Genomic DNA, 21,055 nt, shown 5'->3' on the forward strand with positions numbered 1-21,055 from the left:
CTAACACACTGTGTTCAGATAAAAGGACATGATGGCCCTCTAACACACTGTGCTCAGATAACACCACATGATGGCCCTGTAACACACTGTGTTCAGATAACACCACATGATGGCCCTCTAACACACTGTGTTCAGATAACACAACATGATGGCCCCCTGACACATTGTGCTCAGATAACACCACATGATGGCCCTCTAACATACTGTGTTCAGATAACACCACATCATGGCCCTCTAATATACTGTGTTCAGATAACACCACATGATGGCCCTCTAACACACTGTGTTCAGAGAAAACCACATGATGAACCTCTAACATACTGTGTTCAGATAACACCACATGATGGCCCTCTAACATACTGTGTTCAGAGAAAACCACATGATGGCCCTCTAACACACTGTGTTCAGATAACACCACATGATGGCCCTCTAACACACTGTGTTCAGATAACACCACATGATGGCCCTCTAAAATACTGTGTTCAGATAACACAACATGATGGCCCTCTAACACATTGTGTTTAGATAACAGGACATGATGGCCCTCTAACACACGGTGTTCAGATAACACCACATGATGGCCCTCTAACACACTGTGTTCAGATAACACCACAGGATGGCCCTCTAACACACTGTGTTCAGATAACACCACATGATGGCCCCCTAACACACTGTGTTCAGATAACAGGACATGATGGCCCTCTAACATACTGTGTTCAGATAACACCACATGATGGCCCTCTAACACACTGTGTTTAGATAACAGGACATGATGGCCCTCTAACACACTGTGCTCAGATAACACCATATGATGGCCCTCTAACACACTGTGTTCAGATAACACCACATGATGGCCCCCAAACACACTGTGTTCAGATAACACCACATGATGGCCCTCTAACATACTGTGTTCAGATAACACCACATGATGGCCCTCTAACACACTGTGCTCAGATATTACCACATTATGTCCCTCTAACACACTGTGTTCATATAACACCACATGATGGCCCTCTAACATACTGTGTTCAGATAACAGGACATGATGGCCCTCTAACACACTGTGTTCAGATAACAGGACATGATGGCCCTCTAACACAATGTGCTCAGATAACACCACATGATGGCCCTCTAACACACTGTGTTCAGATAACACCACATGATGGCCCCCTAACACATTGTGCTCAGATAACACCACATGATGGCCCTCTAACATACTGTGTTCAGATAACACCACATGATGGCCCTCTAACATACTGTGTTCAGATAACACCACATGATGGCCCTCTAACACACTGTGTTCAGATAACACCACATGATGGCCCTCTAACACACTGTTTAGATAACAGGACATGATGGCCCTCTAACACACTGTGTTCAGATAACACCACATGATGGCCCTCTAACACACTGTTTAGATAACAGGACATGATGGCCCTCTAACACACTGTGTTCAGATAACACCACATGATGGCCCTCTAACACACTGTGTTCAGATAACACCACATGATGGCCCTCTAACACACTGTGTTCAGATAACACCACATGATGGCCCTCTAACACATTGTGTTTAGATAACAGGACATGATGGCCCTCTAACACACTGTGTTCAGATAACAGGACATGATGGCCCTCTAACACACTGTGTTCAGATAACACCACATGATGGCCCCCTAACACACTGTGTTCAGATAACACCACATGATGGCCCTCTAACATACTGTGTTCAGATAACACCACATGATGGCCCTCTAACACACTGTGCTCAGATATCACCACATTATGTCCCTCTAACACACTGTGTTCAGATAACACCACATGATGGCCCTCTAACACACTGTGTTCAGATAACACCACATGATGGCCCTCTAACATACTGTGTTCAGATAACACCACATGATGGCCCTCTAACACACTGTGTTCAGATAAAAGGACATGATGGCCCTCTAACACACTGTGCTCAGATAACACCACATGATGGCCCTGTAACACACTGTGTTCAGATAACACCACATGATGGCCCCCTGACACATTGTGCTCAGATAACACCACATGATGGCCCTCTAACATACTGTGTTCAGATAACACCACATCATGGCCCTCTAATATACTGTGTTCAGATAACACCACATGATGGCCCTCTAACACACTGTGTTCAGAGAAAACCACATGATGAACCTCTAACATACTGTGTTCAGATAACACCACATGATGGCCCTCTAACATACTGTGTTCAGAGAAAACCACATGATGGCCCTCTAACACACTGTGTTCAGATAACACCACATGATGGCCCTCTAACACACTGTGTTCAGATAACACCACATGATGGCCCTCTAAAATACTGTGTTCAGATAACACAACATGATGGCCCTCTAACACACTGTGTTCAGATAACACCACATGATGGCCCTCTAACACACTGTGTTCAGATAACACCGCAGGATGGCCCTCTAACACACCGTGTTCAGATAACACCACATGACGGCCCCCTAACACACTGTGTTCAGATAACAGGACATGATGGCCCTCTAACACACTGTGTTCAGATAACACCACATGATGGCCCCCAAACACACTGTGTTCAGATAACAACACATGATGGCCCTGTAACATACTGTGTTCACATAACACCACATGATGGCCCTCTAACACACTGTGCTCAGATATTACCACATTATGTCCCTCTAACACACTGTGTTCAGATAACACCACATGATGGTCCTCTAACACACTGTGTTCAGATAACACAACATGATGGCCCCCTGACACATTGTGCTCAGATAACACCACATGATGGCCCTCTAACATACTGTGTTCAGATAACACCACATCATGGCCCTCTAATATACTGTGTTCAGATAACACCACATGATGGCCCTCTAACACACTGTGTTCAGATAACACCACAGGATGGCCCTCTAACACACTGTGCTCAGATAACACCACATGATGGCCCTCTAACATACTGTGTTCAGATAACACCACATGATGGCCCTCTAACACACAGTGTTCAGATAACAGGACATGATGGCCCTGTAACACAATGTGTTCAGATAACACCACATGATGGCCCTCTAAAATACTGTATTCCGATAACACAACATGATGGCCCTCTAACACACTGTGTTCAGATAACACCACATGATGGCCCTCTAAAACACTGTGTTTAGATAACACCACATGATGGCCCTCTAACACACTGTGTTCAGATAACAGGACAGGATGGCCCTCTAACACACTGTGTTCAGATAACACCACATGATGGCCCTCTAACATACTGTGTTCAGATAACACCACATGATGGCCCTCTAACATACTGTGTTCAGATAACACCACATGATGGCCCTCTAACACACTGTGTTCAGATAACACCACATGATGGCCCTCTAACACACTGTTTAGATAACAGGACATGATGGCCCTCTAACACACTGTGTTCAGATAACACCACATGATGGCCCTCTAACACACTGTTTAGATAACAGGACATGATGGCCCTCTAACACACTGTGTTCAGATAACACCACATGATGGCCCTCTAACACACTGTGTTCAGATAACACCACATGATGGCCCTCTAACACACTGTGTTCAGATAACACCACATGATGGCCCTCTAACACATTGTGTTTAGATAACAGGACATGATGGCCCTCTAACACACTGTGTTCAGATAACAGGACATGATGGCCCTCTAACACACTGTGTTCAGATAACACCACATGATGGCCCCCTAACACACTGTGTTCAGATAACACCACATGATGGCCCTCTAACATACTGTGTTCAGATAACACCACATGATGGCCCTCTAACACACTGTGCTCAGATATCACCACATTATGTCCCTCTAACACACTGTGTTCAGATAACAGGACATGATGGCCCTCTAACACACTGTGTTCAGATAACACCACATGATGGCCCCCTAACACACTGTGTTCAGATAACACCACATGATGGCCCTCTAACATACTGTGTTCAGATAACACCACATGATGGCCCCCTAACACACTGTGTTCAGATAACACCACATGATGGCCCTCTAACATACTGTGTTCAGATAACACCACATGATGGCCCTCTAACACACTGTGTTCAGATAACAGGACATGAGGGCCCTCTAACACACTGTGCTCAGATAACACCACATGATGGCCCTCTAACACACTGTGTTCAGATAACACCACATGATGGCCCTCTAACACACTGTGTTCAGATAACACCACATGATGGCCCCCTAACACATTGTGCTCAGATAACACCACACGATGGCCCTCTAACACACTCTGTTCAGATAACAGGACATGATGGCCCTGTAACACACTGTGTTCAGATAACACCACATGATGGCCCTCTAACACACTGTGTTCAGATAACACCACATGATGGCCCTCGAACATACTTTGTTCAGATAACACCACATGATGGCCCTCTAACACACTGTGTTCAGATAACACCACATGATGGCCCTCTAACACACTGTGTTCAGATAACACCACAGGATGGCCCTCTAACACACTGTGTTCAGATAACACCACATGATGGCCCTCTAACATACTGTGTTCAGATAACACCACATGATGGCCCTCTAACATACTGTGTTCAGATAACACCACATGATGGCCCTCTAACACACTGTGTTCAGATAACACCACATGATGGCCCTCTAACACACTGTTTAGATAACAGGACATGATGGCCCTCTAACACACTGTGTTCAGATAACACCACATGATGGCCCTCTAACACACTGTTTAGATAACAGGACATGATGGCCCTCTAACACACTGTGTTCAGATATTACCACATGATGGCCCTCTAACACACTGTGTTCAGATAACACCACATGATGGCCCTCTAACACACTGTGTTCAGATAACACCACATGATGGCCCTCTAACACATTGTGTTTAGATAACAGGACATGATGGCCCTCTAACACACTGTGTTCAGATAACAGGACATGATGGCCCTCTAACACACTGTGTTCAGATAACACCACATGATGGCCCCCTAACACACTGTGTTCAGATAACTCCACATGATGGCCCTCTAACATACTGTTTTCAGATAACACCACATGATGGCCCTCTAACACACTGTGCTCAGATATCACCACATTATGTCCCTGTAACACACTGTGTTCAGATAACACCACATGATGGCCCTCTAACATACTGTGTTCAGATAACACCACATGATGGCCCTCTAACACACTGTGTTCAGATAACAGGACATGAGGGCCCTCTAACACACTGTGCTCAGATAACACCACATGATGGCCCTCTAACACACTGTGTTCAGATAACACCATATGATGGCCCCCTAACACATTGTGCTCAGATAACACCACATGATGGCCCTCTAACACACTCTGTTCAGATAACAGGACATGATGGCCCTGTAACACACTGTGTTCAGATAACACCACATGATGGCCCTCTAACACACTGTGTTCAGATAACACCACATGATGGCCCTCGAACATACTTTGTTCAGATAACACCACATGATGGCCCTCTAACACACTGTGTTCAGATAACACCACATGATGGCCCTCTAACACACTGTGTTCAGATAACACCACATGATGGCCCTCTAACACACTGTGTTCAGATAACACCACATGATGGCCCTCTAACACACTGTGTTCAGATAACACCACATGATGGCCCTCTAACATACTGTGTTCAGATAACACCACATGATGGCCCCCTAACACAGCGGTCCCCAACCTTTTTTGCGCCACGGATCAGTTTAATGTCAGACAATATTTTCACAGACCGGCCTTTAAGGTGTGGCGGATAAATACACAAAATAAAATGATACGACCGGCATAAAAACTGTGGTATTTTCTAAATATAATAATAAACGTGAATCCACTGTGTACTCGTATGCAACTTTATTAGCAGCGTCCTCGTAATATCGCGCCAACAACATAACATGAGTAACATCCTCTCTGCCCCCTAACACTCTCTGGTCGCCATGGTAACGTTTAAACATGCCTTCAAAATAAGATACAATACAAAAACAAATACAAATTGCATGAAAATACAACTCACCATAACGCTAAATCAGTGGGAGCCCTGAGCTTGTTTCTCTGCAACGAGACGGTCCCATCTAGGGGTAATGGGACACAATGACACCCGAAGTGTGTTGCTTATGTCCAGTCTACTCCGTAATTTTTTTTTGGTTGCTGTCACTGCAGAAAATCCCGCTTCACACAAATAGGATGTCAGAAATGGCGACACGATTTTCAGTGCTGTTGTGGCGATCTCAGGGTATTCTGCCGTGACTTTAATCCAGAACACCTGCAGAGTTGTTGTCTGGATCATACTTTTAAGGTTGACAAATGGGTCGCGGATCCATTCCTTGGCAGTTCGTGGGTCTTTTGTGGTTGGGAAGTAGCGCTCAAACTCTTTTTAAAAGCAAAGACAGGTGATCGTGCACCAGCTGGGAGAATGAAGGCTCGGTCTCAGTCTCTTCCAAAATCCCCGCCAATGTTTGAAACATGTCAAATATACCTCTGTTCACGCGCCGTCCCCACAAATCCAGTTTGGCTTTAAATGCAGCTACTTTATCTGCCAACTTGAAGACAGTTGTCATTTCCCCCTGAAGTGACCGATTGAGTTCATTGAGCAGGTTGAATATGTCGCACAAGTAAGCGAGTTTTGCGACCCATTCCTCGTCACTGAAATGTGCTGCCAGCTGTGCCTTTTTTTCTGAGAGAAATCTCTGCAGCGGCTGTCGTAATTCAAACACTCTGGCCAGTGATCTCCCTCGGGATAGCCATCTTATTGTAACGTGCATGGATAAGTAGACACGCTGGCCGCTGGCTCGCGGGTCTGACCCTTTAGTCGAGCGGTTAGCGATGCCTCCTGCGGTGCGGGCGATACGGGTTCGCTTCCCGGCCGCGGCAGTTCCTGTGGTTGTGTTGTCCCCCGAATTCGCTACATTGGTGTCAGAAGTGGGATGGAGCGACCGTAAGGCCATCGGAAGCGTATGCGCCCTGAGGCGTGAAGGAGCTGATATGCTTAAGCGCGGGGACGCGCTTCCCGGAGGGGGGTAGTGTAACGTGCATGGATAAGTAGACACGCTGGCTCGCGGGCCTGACCCTTTAGTCGAGTGGTTAGCGATGCCTCCTGCAGTGCGGGCGATATGGGTTCGCTTCCCGGCCACAGCAGTTCCTGTGGTTGCGTTGTCCCCCCGAATTCGCTACATTATTTCTGTGTATAAGAGAAGGTGTCTGTACTCCGCGTCCATCTCCTCACAAAGCTGCTCGAACAGGCGCGAGTTAAGGGCGCGTGCTCTGATGTGGTTAATAACTTTAACGACATCATTCAATACGCTGTTAAGTTCCGGTGGTATTTTTCGGCTAGCCAGCATTTCCCTGTGAATGACACAATGCGTAGACTCACATTCAGGTGCAACCTCCTTAATCCGAGTAGTTCAACCAGACAGCCGTCCGGTCGTGGCAGCAGCTCCGTCTGTGCATATGCCGACACAAAAGGACCATTTCAGTTTTCCTGATATATAATCATCCAGCGACTTGAATAGTTCTGCGGCTGTGGTTTTGGTTGGCAACGATAGTGCACATAACATATCCTCATGCACATCCTCCTGATAAAGATATCGCACATAAACAAGTAGTGTCGCCTTGTTGTCAATATCTGTAGACTCGTCAACCTGGAGTGCGTACCACGGTGATGTATTAATCCTCTCCAACAATTGTGTCTCAATGTCCTCTGCTATTTCCTCAATGTGCCGAGTGACGGTGCTGGCCGAAAGAGGCACCTGTGCTACCTTTTTAACCGCAGCCTCTCCTAGAAGTTCACGGCAAATGTCTTTAGTGGCGGGCAGGATCAATTCTTCACCAGTGGTTAATGGCTTCTTAGCCTTAGCAATACGTTTAGCCACCAAGTATGATGCTCTCAGTGCACTCGCATTTGTTGATGTGGTGGCCCTCAGTAATTGCTTCTGTCCTTCTTGTTCATGCTTTTTTCTTCCAAAATACTCCGAAGGCTTGTCTTTTAATGCAGGGTGCTTGGTCTCCAAGTGGCGAAGCCGTTTTGAAGGCTTCATTGCCTCATTAGAGAGCCGGTCGCCGCACATTATGCAGAGCGGGCTTGCTGCGCGGGAATCACCTGTCGCGATAAATCCATATTTTAAGTAGGACTCCTGGTATTGTCTGTTAAATGCAGCTTTCTTTTTCTTGGAAGTCGTAGGCTCTTCTTCTGTCTCCTCACCGGGCCGTTTCCCCTTCGCAAAGAAACTTTCCAAAGACGTTTGTTTTTTACTCATTTTGCTAGCTTGTGGGTTTAATTTTAGCGGCAACGTATCACGTGACCGAGACAAGCATCAGGAGTGAGTCATAGACGGATGTAACAGAGGGAATCCGGTCATTTTTCAAAATAAAACATCGTTCAGACTCAGATAACAAATAAAACGGAAATAATGTAAGTTATTTATTCTTTCTCTGCGGCCCAGTACCAAATGACCCACGGACCGGTACCGGTCCACGGCCCGGGGTTGGGGACCGCTGCTCTAACATACTGTGTTCAGATAACAGGACATGATGGCCCTCTAACACACTGTGTTCAGATAACACCACATGATGGCCCTCTAACACACTGTGTTCAGATAACACCACATGATGGCCCTCTAACACACTGTGTTCAGATAACACCACATGATGGCCCTCTAACACACTGTGTTCAGATAACACCACATGATGGCCCTTCTAACACACTTTGTTCAGATAACACCACATGATGGCCCTCTAACATACTGTGTTCAGATAACACCACATGATGGCCCTCTAACACACTGTGTTTAGATAACAGGACATGATGGCCCTCTACCATACTGTGTTCAGATAACACCACATGATGGCCCTCTAACACACTGTGTTTAGATAACAGGACATGATGGCCCTCTACCATACTGTGCTCAGATAACACCCCATGATGGCCCTCTAACACACTGTGTTCAGATAACACCACATGAAGGCCCTCTAACACACTGTGTTCAGATAACACCACATGATGGCCCTCTAACACACTGTGTTCAGATAACACCACATGATGGCCCTCTAACATACTGGGACATGTGCTTTGAGGGGTCAGTGGGAGGTGTTCTGTGAGGAGTCAGTGGGAGGTTTTCTGTGAGGAGTCAGTGGGAGGTTTTCTGTGAGGGGTCAGTGGGAGGTGTTCTGTGAGGAGTCAGTGGGAGGTGTTCTGTGAGGGGTCAGTGGGAGGTTTTCTGTGAGGAGTCAGTGGGAGGTTTTCTGTGAGGGGTCAGTGGGAGGTGTTCTGTGAGGGGTCAGTGGGAGGTGTTCTGTGAGGGGTCTGCGAGAGGTGTTCTGTGAGGGGTCTGCGAGAGGTTTTCTGCGAGGGGTCAGTGGGAGGTGTTCTGTGAGGGGTCAGTGGGAGGTGTTCTGTGAGGGGTCAGTGGGAGATGTTCTGTGAGGGGTCAGTGAGAGGTGTGCTGTAAGGGGTCAGTGGGAGTTGTGCTGTGAGGGGTCAGTGGGAGGTGTGCTGTGAGGGGTCAGTGGGAGGTGTTCTGTGAGGGGTCAGTGGGAGGTGTCCTGTGAGGGGTCAGTGGGAGGTGTGATGTGAGGGGTCAGTTGGAGGTGTTCTGTGAGGGGTCAGTGGGAGGTGTCCTGTGAGGGGTCAGTGGGAGGTGTGATGTGAGGGGTCAGTGGGAGGTGTCCTGTGAGGGGTCAGTTGGAGGTGTGATGTGAGGGGTCAGTTGGAGGTGTTCTGTGAGGGGTCAGTGGGAGGTGTCCTGTGAGGGGTCAGTGGGAGGTGTGATGTGAGGGGTCAGTGGGAGGTGTGCTCAGGAAAAGTGAAGTGACACCACTCTATTGAGGTATGACATCATCACATGTCGTCAGTATCTTACACCATGGCCAGTGTGGACACACCTCACTCAGGGTCGAGCGCTGAACTGTTCTATCAACTCCATTTGGCCCCCTGCTCAAGGTAAATGCGCCTGACAACACATGCTGTTCCTCTATCCTCCAGCAGGGGGAGGGCTTTAGCGGACAGAAAGACAAATGAAACTTTTTTTTCTTCTGTTAAACAAGGTGTGTTCGTCACATCAGAGGCTTCACACACACACACACACACACACACACACACACACACACACACACACACACACACACACACACACACACACACACACACACACACAAATCTATCCTCGTGGGGACCCCTCACTGACTACATTCCTGCCCTAGCCCTTAACCCTAACCTTAACCCTTACCCTAACCTTAACCCTTACCCTCACCTTAACCCTTAACCTAACATTAACCCTTACCCTCACCTTAACCCTTACCCTCACCTTAAGCTAACCCTAATTATAACCTTAAACCCAAAACCAAGTCCTAACCCTACAATACAACCTTTTCCTGATGGGGCCCCATAACATGTCCCCACAAGGTATAGGTGGTTTCTGTTCTTCTATCCTCAAGGGGCCACTTGGGCCCCATGGGGTTAGAAAAACAACTACACACACACACACACACACACACGCACACGCACACACACACCAAAACATACTGATAGCGTGCAGCGAAGCACACACGGCTTCCCACAGTGCACAGAGAGAGTGGTTTGTTAACCACATGCTGTGTGTAACACCTGACATGAACACAACAATATCCTCTTCATGTGAACCGACACCAGCCAAACTAGTCACCTGACTGCTTTATCCACCCACCTACACCACACACACTCACACACACACACACACACACACACACACACACACACACACACACACACACACACACACAAACACACTGTGCAAACCGTGTGCCATGCCCTTTACTTCATAAGGCTGGCATGGCATGTGACAATGAAAGCAACATCCCCTTTTTCCAGGGCCGATGGTACGAGCCCATTACATGATCAACACATATCTCATAAACACAATATCTGTCAACTTTTTACAACTTCTACCCCCCCCCCCTCACAAACATCCATACAGCCATCATCCAAACCGCTTATCCTGCTCTCACGGTTGCGGGATGCTGGAGCCTATCCCAGCAGTCACTGGGTGGCAGGCGGGGAGACACCCTGGACAGGCCACCAGACCATCACACAGGGTCTACACACATACACACACACACACACACACACACACACATTCATACCTAGGGACAATTTAGTACGGCTGAGTCACATGACCTACATGTCTTTGGACTGTGGGAGGAAACCAGAGCACCCGGAGGAAACCCACACAGACACGAGGAGAACACGTAAACTCCACACAGAGAACGACCCAGGATGACCCCCCAAGGTTGGACTACCCCGGGGCTCGAACCCAGGACCTTCTTGCTGTGAGGTGACAGTGCTAACCACTGCGCCACACACAAACATGAACACAGAAAATAAGACAGGAGAACACCTGCCAGCAGCTACATGAGCAGCTCCTCTCTGAGCCTGTCAGCCGTTCAGGAAGTCAGCCATCAGTTAATTCAACAGCTCGCCATACAGCCATACAGACCAGACTGCACTTCATAGTACCAACCTTGGGCGGTATGTCAGCAAAGTCCCAAAAAACGTTGTCAGCTGTTGGGGGGAGGGGAGTAAGAGGACTGAAGGGGGGAGAAGAGAAGGGGGAGAGGGGGGAGAAGGGGGAGAGGGGGGAGGTGGCCATATCTGACATAGAGCTGCTGTGCGGGGCTTCTCGACTGGAGCGCAGATTGGCATTCTGGGAGGAAAATTTTAAAAAAGGAGAAAATATATTAGCTCAAACAAACTAAACAAGAGACACGTCACTTAACTGCCAGCATGCCAGCAGGATGGTGCTCTAATACAGCACCACCCTGCTCTTATACAGCACCATCACTGCCAGCATGCCAGCAGGACGGTGTTCTAATACAGCACCAACCTGCTCTTATACAGCACCATCACTGCTGCCCTTATACAGCACCATCACTGCCAGCATGTGACGCTTCTCTTATACAGCACCATCACTTATACAGCACCATCACTGCTAGCATGCTGCTCTTATACAGCACCATCACTGCTGCTCTTATACAGCACCATCACTGCTGCCCTTATACAGCACCATCACTGCCAGCATGTGACGCTTCTCTTATACAGCACCATCACTTATACAGCACCATCACTGCTAGCATGCTGCTCTTATACAGCACCATCACTGCTGCTCTTATACAGCACCATCACTGCTGGTCTTATACAAAACCATCACTGCTGCTCTTATACAGCACCATCACTGCCAGCATGTGATGCTTCTCTTATACAGCACCATCACTTATACAGCACCATCACTGCTAGCATGCTGCTCTTATACAGCATCATCACTGCTAGCATGCTGCTCTTATACAGCACCATCATTGCCAGCATGCTGCTCTTATACAGTACCATCACTGCCAGTGATGCCAGCAGTGATGGTGCTGTATAAGAGCATGACAGTGATGGTGCTGTATAAGAGCATGGCAGTGATGGTGCTGTATAAGAACATGGCAGTGATGGTGCTGTATAAGAGCATGGCAGTGATGGCGCTGTATAAGAGCATGGCAGTGATGGCGCTGTATAAGAGCATGGCAGTGATGGCGCTGTATAAGAGTGTGGCAGTGATGGTGCTGTAAAAGAACATGGCAGTGATGGCGCTGTATAAGAGTGTGGCAGTGATGGTGCTGTATAAGAGCATGGCAGTGATGGTGCTGTATAAGAGCAGCATCCAATGCTGGCAGTGATGGTGCTGTATCTGTTAGTGATGGTGCTGTATAAGAGTATGGCAGTGATGGCGCTGTATAAGAGCATGGCAGTGATGGTGCTGTATAAGAGCATGGCAGTGATGGTGCTGTATAAGAGCATGGCAGTGATGGCGCTGTATAAGAGCATGGCAGTGATGGCGCTGTATGAGAGCATGGCAGTGATGGCGCTGTATAAGAGCATGGCAGTGATGGCGCTGTATAAGAGCATGGCAGTGATGGTGCTGTATAAGAGCATGGCAGTGATGGCGCTGTATGAGAGTATGGCAGTGATGGTGCTGTATAAGAGCCTGGCAGTGATGGTGCTGTATAAGAGCAGCATCACATGCTGGCAGTGATGGTGCTGTATCTGGTAGTGATGGTGCTGTATAAGAATGCTGGCAGGGATGGTGTGGTTATACAGCAGCAATAATAAGCAAAACGAGTGTTCTTTGCTTTGATTGCTCTCACTATTTGCATTATCTCATTATCTGCAGACCGGCAGTCCCGATAACAGCGAGGGCGGTCTGGCGGTCACCTCGCCTGGCATTGACTGTGTTTCTAGTGTCTGGCTGGCAGAGCTGGCGTTGGATAGGCCGGGGGAGCCCGGTCGGCTGAGTCTGGTGGGCCCAGGGACCATGGTCTTGCCTGGTGCTGTGCCCGAGGAGGAAACATTGTGGTCTGACAGGACGCGGAAGCAGGGCAGGCTAAGCTAACTGCTAGCCCATGCAGACCGGCAGTTCCGACAGTCATCCTGGCTGGCGTTCCTTCTCCTGGACAGTGATTTTTTTTTTTTTGGACTGTGTTGCACTGAGTGGACTGTGTTGTTAACTGTTTGTGTGGGGGGTTTTTTTTGCTTTGTTCTGCCTGTTTTGTATGTTTTTGGTGGTTTTGGGGAATTGTGGATGTGTGTTTTTGTCTTTTGTGTCGCACTGCTGTGGGCTCAGGGAAACGACAATAAATGTGTCCTGATTCCTGATTGTTTTTGATACATTGACCCAGAATCCCACTACAAGCCCCCTATAAGGCACGTTATCATTTATATTCATAGTTAATAACAAAAGTATTCGACGTGAACGGAAGCACACATACATATCAGTTAAAACAAGAGAATACCGGGCAGATTACTAACTTCCTGTTTATCACAGGAAGCTAAAAAAAAGAGATTGAGACCATTTTCTATGACATAAAGGGCAAAAAAATATTGTGATAATAAAATATTAATAAAACAATAATTAACATTAATTAATACTAACTAATAAAATATTAGTTATTAATGTTAATATTATTACTGCATTGATATTATAGTTGTTAATAGTAATACCATCATTATTACTGTAACATTAGAATATTATTAAGTAAGATGATGGCAGTGTCCTCATTAGACTAGTTTGAGGGTAAAAGAGACACACTGGGTGTCTGTTTGGTTCAACTTGTGTATTTATTACTTCAGTCTCATGCACCACACTTCATAAGTGGAGTGTAAAAAGCCCTCAACACATGTCCTTATCTTAATAAAATATGTATGACATAGCATTGTTTTTCAAAGCTTACACAGTTCAGATCATTTAAGTCTCAACACTGACTGAAGCCTCTTGTTCAGTCAGGCTGGACAGGATGAGTCATTTGGCTAAATTTGCCTGACACCAATAAAAAAGATGCATTTTGGTGACTCAGACTTTTGATATGGCAGTTCTTTGCATGCGTTCCATGCAGTTGCAGTGCATACTTTATACATCCTGCATGATGTGAACATCCATCCATCCATTTTAAAACTTTTACCCACCCCCCCACTACCTTACAAACATCCATCCATGCATCCAATTATCCGAACCGCTTATCCTGCTCTCAGGGTCGCGGGGATGCTGGAGTCTATCCCAGCAGTCACTGGGCGGCAGGCAGGGAGACACCCTGGACAGGCCGCCAGACCATCTCAGGGCCCATACACAATTGGATATATGAACGAGGACTTTTTGGAAGAACTATATAAAAATGGGGCTAATTATACAACATTGGAATGAATATGGGGAAAGGTTTGTATGTCCTGGCTATCTAACGATCTGAGGATCGTCAAACAATAAAATATAGTTCCAAAAAGGATCCCAGATTGGTCCCCTAATATGGTTTATATCAGTCATCCTGATCAACATGGATTCAGGCCAAGTCATGTTCATATTCAGTGGATATGTTTTTAATTTCTCTTATTATAACACCAAACAAAACGATGTTTTTGTTTTAAGTGAGCCTCTTAAGCTAACATGCTAACTGAAGCTCAAAATGTCCACCCTCTCCGACAGGGTGGACGTGCACATGACAGGGTGCTTATAAGGTTCATTTGTAATTTGTAGATGGAGGTCGTTTTATCATCATCATGGACTCAACCACACACACACACACACACACACACACACACACACACACACACACACACACACACACACACACACAGTCATATTATACAATACTGAATTAAAGTTACTGTTGGTAACTTTTTTGTGTTTTATTTGGTAAAAATGCCATAAAACCCTTTCAGCTATCAGTAATATAAGTGGTCTGAGAATAAATCGGGATCTCAGTGTTATCCCCTGCCTCTGTAGTCAGGAATCTGAAAGTGCTACTGCTCCTGTAAGCTTCGACCAATCAGGGCCTCTCTCTGGCCTCTCCGCCCTGATAGGTTGAGGGGCTGTTCCTACTTCTTGTCAATCATGTTGCTGTCTGAGTTTCCCCAAGCGTTCACGAGACATCCATAACAATGGCGGACAGCAGAGCTCAGGGAGCGTTGGAATCGACTCCTAGTAAATTTCCGATTCCCCCATTGCCAACAACTGCATATTCAAGCAAAAAAACAAAAAACAATAAAAAAGTAAAAATACCGAAAACACTGGCACAAAAGCAGGCATCCAAGAAGGAGGGGGACCGAATAAAACCCAAGTCAACCTCGGTGTGGCTTTTGAAAGATGGTGAGCACTTCGGGATTTCAGAAGTTTGAGTTTTGTTTGGGGGAAGGGCTACCTGAGGAAGGGAGGGGCTGGAGAAGGAGCAGGAGGGGAGGGGGTATTGGCGTTTGTGTTCAAAATCTCTCTCTCTCTCTTCTTCTTTTCTCCAAAGTTACCAACTGCAGCTTTAATGTGTCACTATATCAGATTGTCTTCTGTATAATAATCCAGTGACAGGAGACTAATAGACTAGTAATTAATAGTCATACTACAGGAGACCAGTCACATCACTGTTGAGTTATGAAAACCAGGGATTACACATGGACAAACCAGGGATTACACATGGACAACCCAGGGATTACACATGGACAAACCAGGGATTACACATGGCCAACAGAACAGCATGGATAGAATAATATGAGGTGCAACTGATGAACATGTAGGAAAGTTTTCCAGCATGGATTTATTGGAATGGCGTTCTGAGCAACACTTCTCTCTGCTTCCCCGTTGTTAATTGACTCAGTCATATTACAGCTGGCTAACGTTTTTCTTTCCTGGAATGTCTCATATGCGTTGCAACTGGCTACTTGAGACTATGTCTTCTTCCTGGAAACGTTTGGTCTGTGATGAGAAAGCAGCGCTGCTTCTTTGGCCACTGCTGCTTCCGCTTTTCCCTTCACATGATTATCTTCAGGTGACACGGCGGTGCAGGGGTTAGCGCAGTCGCCTCACAGCAAGAAGGTTCTGGGTTCGAGCCCCGGGGTAGTACAACCTTGGGGGTCGTCCTCTGTGCGGAGTTTGCATGTTATCCCCACGTCTGCGTGGGGGTGCTCCGGTTTCCTCCCACAGTCCAAAGACATGTAGGTCAGGTAGATCAGTCGTACTAAATTGTCCCTAGGTGTAAATGTGTCCCTATGCAGGTCCCTAATGTGACCCTGGTTAGGATGAGCAGCTTGGAAAATGGATGGATGGATGGAACTGATGAACATGGCAGAAAGGAATAAAGCAGAGGAAAAGAAATCACAATGGAAATGCACGTGTGCACACGATAGCTTTTGTGTGTACCTGGTTTTGGTGTGCTCTTTGCATAGCTGGAGTACAAGGACTAGAGCTGCTTCCAGATCCAAGTCTAGAGTGCATCTGGAGGCCAGAGGCCGACAACAGCCGGGCCAGGTTGGACTCCTGGAGCTCCATCTAAAACAAGTAAGACATATGTTAGTTTGTGTATGTGTGTGTGTGTGTGTGTGTGTGTGTGTGTGTGTGTGTGTGTGTGTGTGTGTGTGTGTGTGTGTGTGTGTAAATACAAACATGCTAGATTCCTCTAGTTTGTGGCTAGATACAGCTGGGCCTGCATCTTTTTGTTAGTGTATTACGACACGATGTAGAGCATTTACAACCCCCCATACACACATACAAACACATACACACACAAATTAATGAAAAGCAGACAGATTTTGTATTTTTGTTTCATAGATTAAAAGCAGCAGTCCTAAAAGATAGGAATGCATCACCCTTGACGAATGTACTAAACACATGCACACAGAATGCACAGACTGGAAAAGAGGCTAGAGGAAGAAGGAAAGACAACATGGGGGAGGGAAGAAAGACAGAAAGAAGAAGAAGAAGAAGGTTAGTGAGCAAAGAGGGTTAGTGAGTGAAGAAGGTTAGTGAGTGAAGCAGAAGAAAAAGAAGGTTAGTGAGCAAAGAAGGATGTTAGTGCGTGAAGAAGAAGAAAAAGGTGAGTGAAGAACAAGAAGAAGGTTAGTGAGCAAAGAAGAAGGTTAGTGAGTGAAGAAGAAGAAGAAGAAGAAGAAGGTTAGTGGGTGAAGAAGAAGAAGAAGAAGAAGGTTAGTGGGTGACGAAAAAGAAGGTTAGTGAAAGAAAAACATTAGTGAAAGAAGAAAGTGAAAGAAACAAACAAACAAACAAACAAACCAAAAAAAAGAAAAGGATGTGGGAAGTGATAAGAAGACCACAGGAGGCAGAGTTGTACCGCTCTGTGCTGGCTGTTTGCAGGGTAGCCTGGCTTGGCGGCAGCAGCCGCAGCAGCAGCAGCAGCAGCAGCAGCAGCAGCTGTGGTGACACAGTTAGCTAGCTTCTGGACACCAGCAGGGGCCTTCTCTCTCTCCCTCTGCCTGTGTCTGTGGTCGTGCTGCAGCGACAGCAGCTGGGTTTGGTCCTTGGGCAGGGTGCGGTGGAACCGCCGGCCCGATGAAGGCTGCTGGTGCTGGGGTACAGGCTGGGGCTTGGCCTGGGACAGGGGCTGGGGCTTGAAGTCCTGGATCTTTGGCCGAAGCAGCTGATTTGAAGGCACAACTCTCTATGTAGCATGCAGACATGAAAAGCACACATAAAGACTTACACAAGCCATGACGAGGACGTCCCAGAGCGCACACTGTTAGAAAACGCTTGTTATTCACACACGTGTTTCAGAGCCACATGGACATAAGTCTGGTGCAGAGATTCAACCTCTCTGGCATCAGACATGTAGACCACCACATGAGAGGACTCATAAAAGAACAATGATCTTGGGTCCAGTAATTAAGGTTTGGCCGTGGGAGTGCATTTAGTACTCTTTCTTTGCTGACTGAGACAAAACATACAATTCCCCCCTCCTTTTTCTCCCCAATTGCACTTGGCCAATTACCCCACACTTCTGTGCTGCTCCACCCCCTCTGCCGATCCGGGAATGGCCGCAGACTATCACATGTCTCCTCCGATACATGTGGAGTCACCAGCCGCTTCTTTTCACCTGACAGTGAGGAGTTTCACCAGGGGGACGGAGTGCGTGAAAGGATCATGCTATTTTCCCCTGTTCCCCCTCCCCCCCCAGACAAGCGCCCCGACCGATCAGAGGAGGTGCTAGTGCAGCGACCAGGACACATACCCACATCCGGCTTCCCACCCGCAGACACGGCCAATTGTGTCTGTAGGGACGCCCAACCAAGCCGGAGGTAACACAGGGATTCGAACAGGTGAGCCCCGTGTTGGTAGGCAACGGAACAGACCGCCATGCCACCGGGACGCCCTACTCACATGTTTTTCTTAGCAGGAAAGACTCCATTTCTACTGGCACGGAAACAATGAAATGCAATAAATGACATTCATACAATATACACACTTGTGATGAAGACAGTGGTCAGAACAGGCTGACAAAGAGACATGTTCTGATTCTTGCTGAGGTCATCCAACTGCATACATTCACTGAACTGTATAATGAGTAACTTCCACCCAGTGGCATATGGTGGAGCCGAAAAAGCCCACAGAGGACAGAGGGAGGCTCGTAGGGGTTGGAGTATGAAGACTGGAGGCAGGTCCTGGATGCATGCACACACTTCTGCATCACCGAACACAGATTGTCTCGTGCATTACTTCACAACGCAAGCTGACAGACGCCCCTCCACACACAATCCGACAATAGTAACCCTCCAAGGTACTTCACACACCCTAGCATGCGAACTATGCGGTTCCACTTGCAATCAAATACATGGAAACGACACTCCATCACATATCATGGTAAGGTCCCCCGGTCCACTTAAGGCCGCTTTTACACAGGAACATGGCTGCCCTGTTCCAGTCTTAATAGGAGTAGCTCTCCTCTCATTAGACAAAAACGAGACCACCAGATCTGTGTAAGTGCAGCCATAGAAGGAAACCATGAAAATTTAATCAAGTCGTCGTGAGAACGAGAATTGTTTCATGGGGAGGATGCTGCTGAGACTCTGAAAAGTGGAATACTCGACATTTCTGCAGCTTCCAGGGTCAACTAAACATTACAACTTCCATGGTAACGCACCAGTTTTGTTAGTTTGAAGCACCACAACAAGACTCATGTGCACAGCATTGCTGTTAAATATTCCACAGCAGCTGTTTCAGTAGTGTCAGACCATTGTTGTCTGGAATGGGATTGTCTGTTCCAACTATTCCAGCTCAGCACCAGCCGATTTTAAAGCCAAAAAAAGGAAAAGAATACAGAGAGAGCACCAGAGGGCAAAACAGAGCAGGAGGAAGAGGAAAAGAGCAACACAGGGAACCAGACAGAGGAATGTAAAAAAAAAAAAAATCCAAAAATATGAGCATTTCATCATAAAAACAGATACAGGAATTAAAATTGGGACAAAAAACTTTTCTGTGCACAGCATGCACAAAAAGGGGTGTACAGGGCAGTGATGGAGGTGTCCATGTATAAAGGATATAAAGGGGTGTAGATGTACAGGGCAGTGATGGAGGTGTCCATGTATAAAGGATATAAAGGGGTGTAGATGTAGAGGACAGTGATGAAGGTGTCCATGTATAAAGGCTATAAAGGGGTGTAGATGTGGAAGGCAATGATGGAGGTGTCCATGTATAAAGGATATAAAGGGGTGTAGATGTACAGGGCAGTGATGGAGGTGTCCATGTATAAAGGATATAAAGGGGTGTAGCAGTTGAGGGCAGTGATGGAGGTGTCCATGTATAAAGGATATAAAGGGGTGTAGATGTGGAAGGCAATGATGGAGGTGTCCATGTATAAAGGATATAAAGGGGTGTAGATGTAGATGACAGTGATGGAGGTGTCCATGTATAAAGGATATAAAGGGGTGTAGATGTAGAGGACAGTGATGGAGGTGTCCATGTATAAAGGGGTGTAGCAGTAGAGGGCGGTGATGGAGGTGTCCATGTATAAAGGATATAAAGGGGTGTAGATGTAGAGGACAGTGATGGAGGTGTCCATGTATAAAGGATATAAAGGGGTGTAGCAGTAGAGGGCAGTGATGGAGGTGTCCATGTATAAAAGATATAAAGGGGTGTAGCTGTAGAGGGCAGTGACGGAGGTGTCCATGTATAAAGGATATAAAGGGGTGTAGCTGTAGAGGGCAGTGATGGAGGTGTCCATGTATAAAGGATATAAAGGGGTGTATATGTAGAGGACAGTGATGGAGGTGTCCATGTATAAAGGATATAAAGGGGTGTAGCAGTAGAGGGCAGTGATGGAGGTGTCCATGTATAAAGGATATAAAGGGGTGTATATGTAGAGGACAGTGATGGAGGTGTCCATGTATAAATGATATAAAGGGGTGTAGATGTAGAGGACAGTGATGGAGGTGTCCAGGTATAAAGGATATAAAGGGGTGTAGCAGTAGAGGGCAGTGATGGAGGTGTCCATGTATAAAGGATATAAAGGGGTGTAGCTGTAGAGGGCAGTAACGGAGGTGTCCATGTATAAAGGATATAAAGGGGTGTAGCTGTAGAGGGCAGTGACGGAGGTGGCCATGTTGGCTAACACCAGTGTGTCTTTCTACCTGCCTTATATGTTACTGGTCTAACACTGGACATCACGTGTTGCCAAAGTCAAGTGGATCTTGGTGGGTTCGATACCCCCATAATGTGCAGGTAATCTGAA

At 46.8% G+C, this 21,055-nt stretch overlaps 1 protein-coding gene across 4 annotated transcripts in view; it reads right to left on the reverse strand.

Moving 5' to 3' along the window:
* The window catches only part of si:zfos-2326c3.2 (mitogen-activated protein kinase kinase kinase kinase 4), a 246,232-nt gene that overhangs the window by 151,405 nt on the left and 73,772 nt on the right, over positions 1–21,055 (reverse strand). For 3 of the 4 annotated variants that reach the window (XM_056289366.1, XM_056289358.1, XM_056289384.1), the window contains exons 16-18: positions 17,666–17,992; positions 16,738–16,866; positions 11,545–11,727 (exon numbers count right to left, since the gene is read on the reverse strand). In XM_056289366.1, coding sequence (XP_056145341.1) covers positions 11,545–11,727; positions 16,738–16,866; positions 17,666–17,992 — 639 coding nt within the window. The remainder of the gene's footprint in view (positions 1–11,544; positions 11,728–16,737; positions 16,867–17,665; positions 17,993–21,055) is intronic. The other variant, XM_056289375.1, reaches the window with a different exon arrangement.

The sequence above is a fragment of the Lampris incognitus genome, chromosome 1 (assembly GCF_029633865.1).
Source record: "Lampris incognitus isolate fLamInc1 chromosome 1, fLamInc1.hap2, whole genome shotgun sequence".
Lineage (NCBI taxonomy): Eukaryota > Metazoa > Chordata > Actinopteri > Lampriformes > Lampridae > Lampris > Lampris incognitus.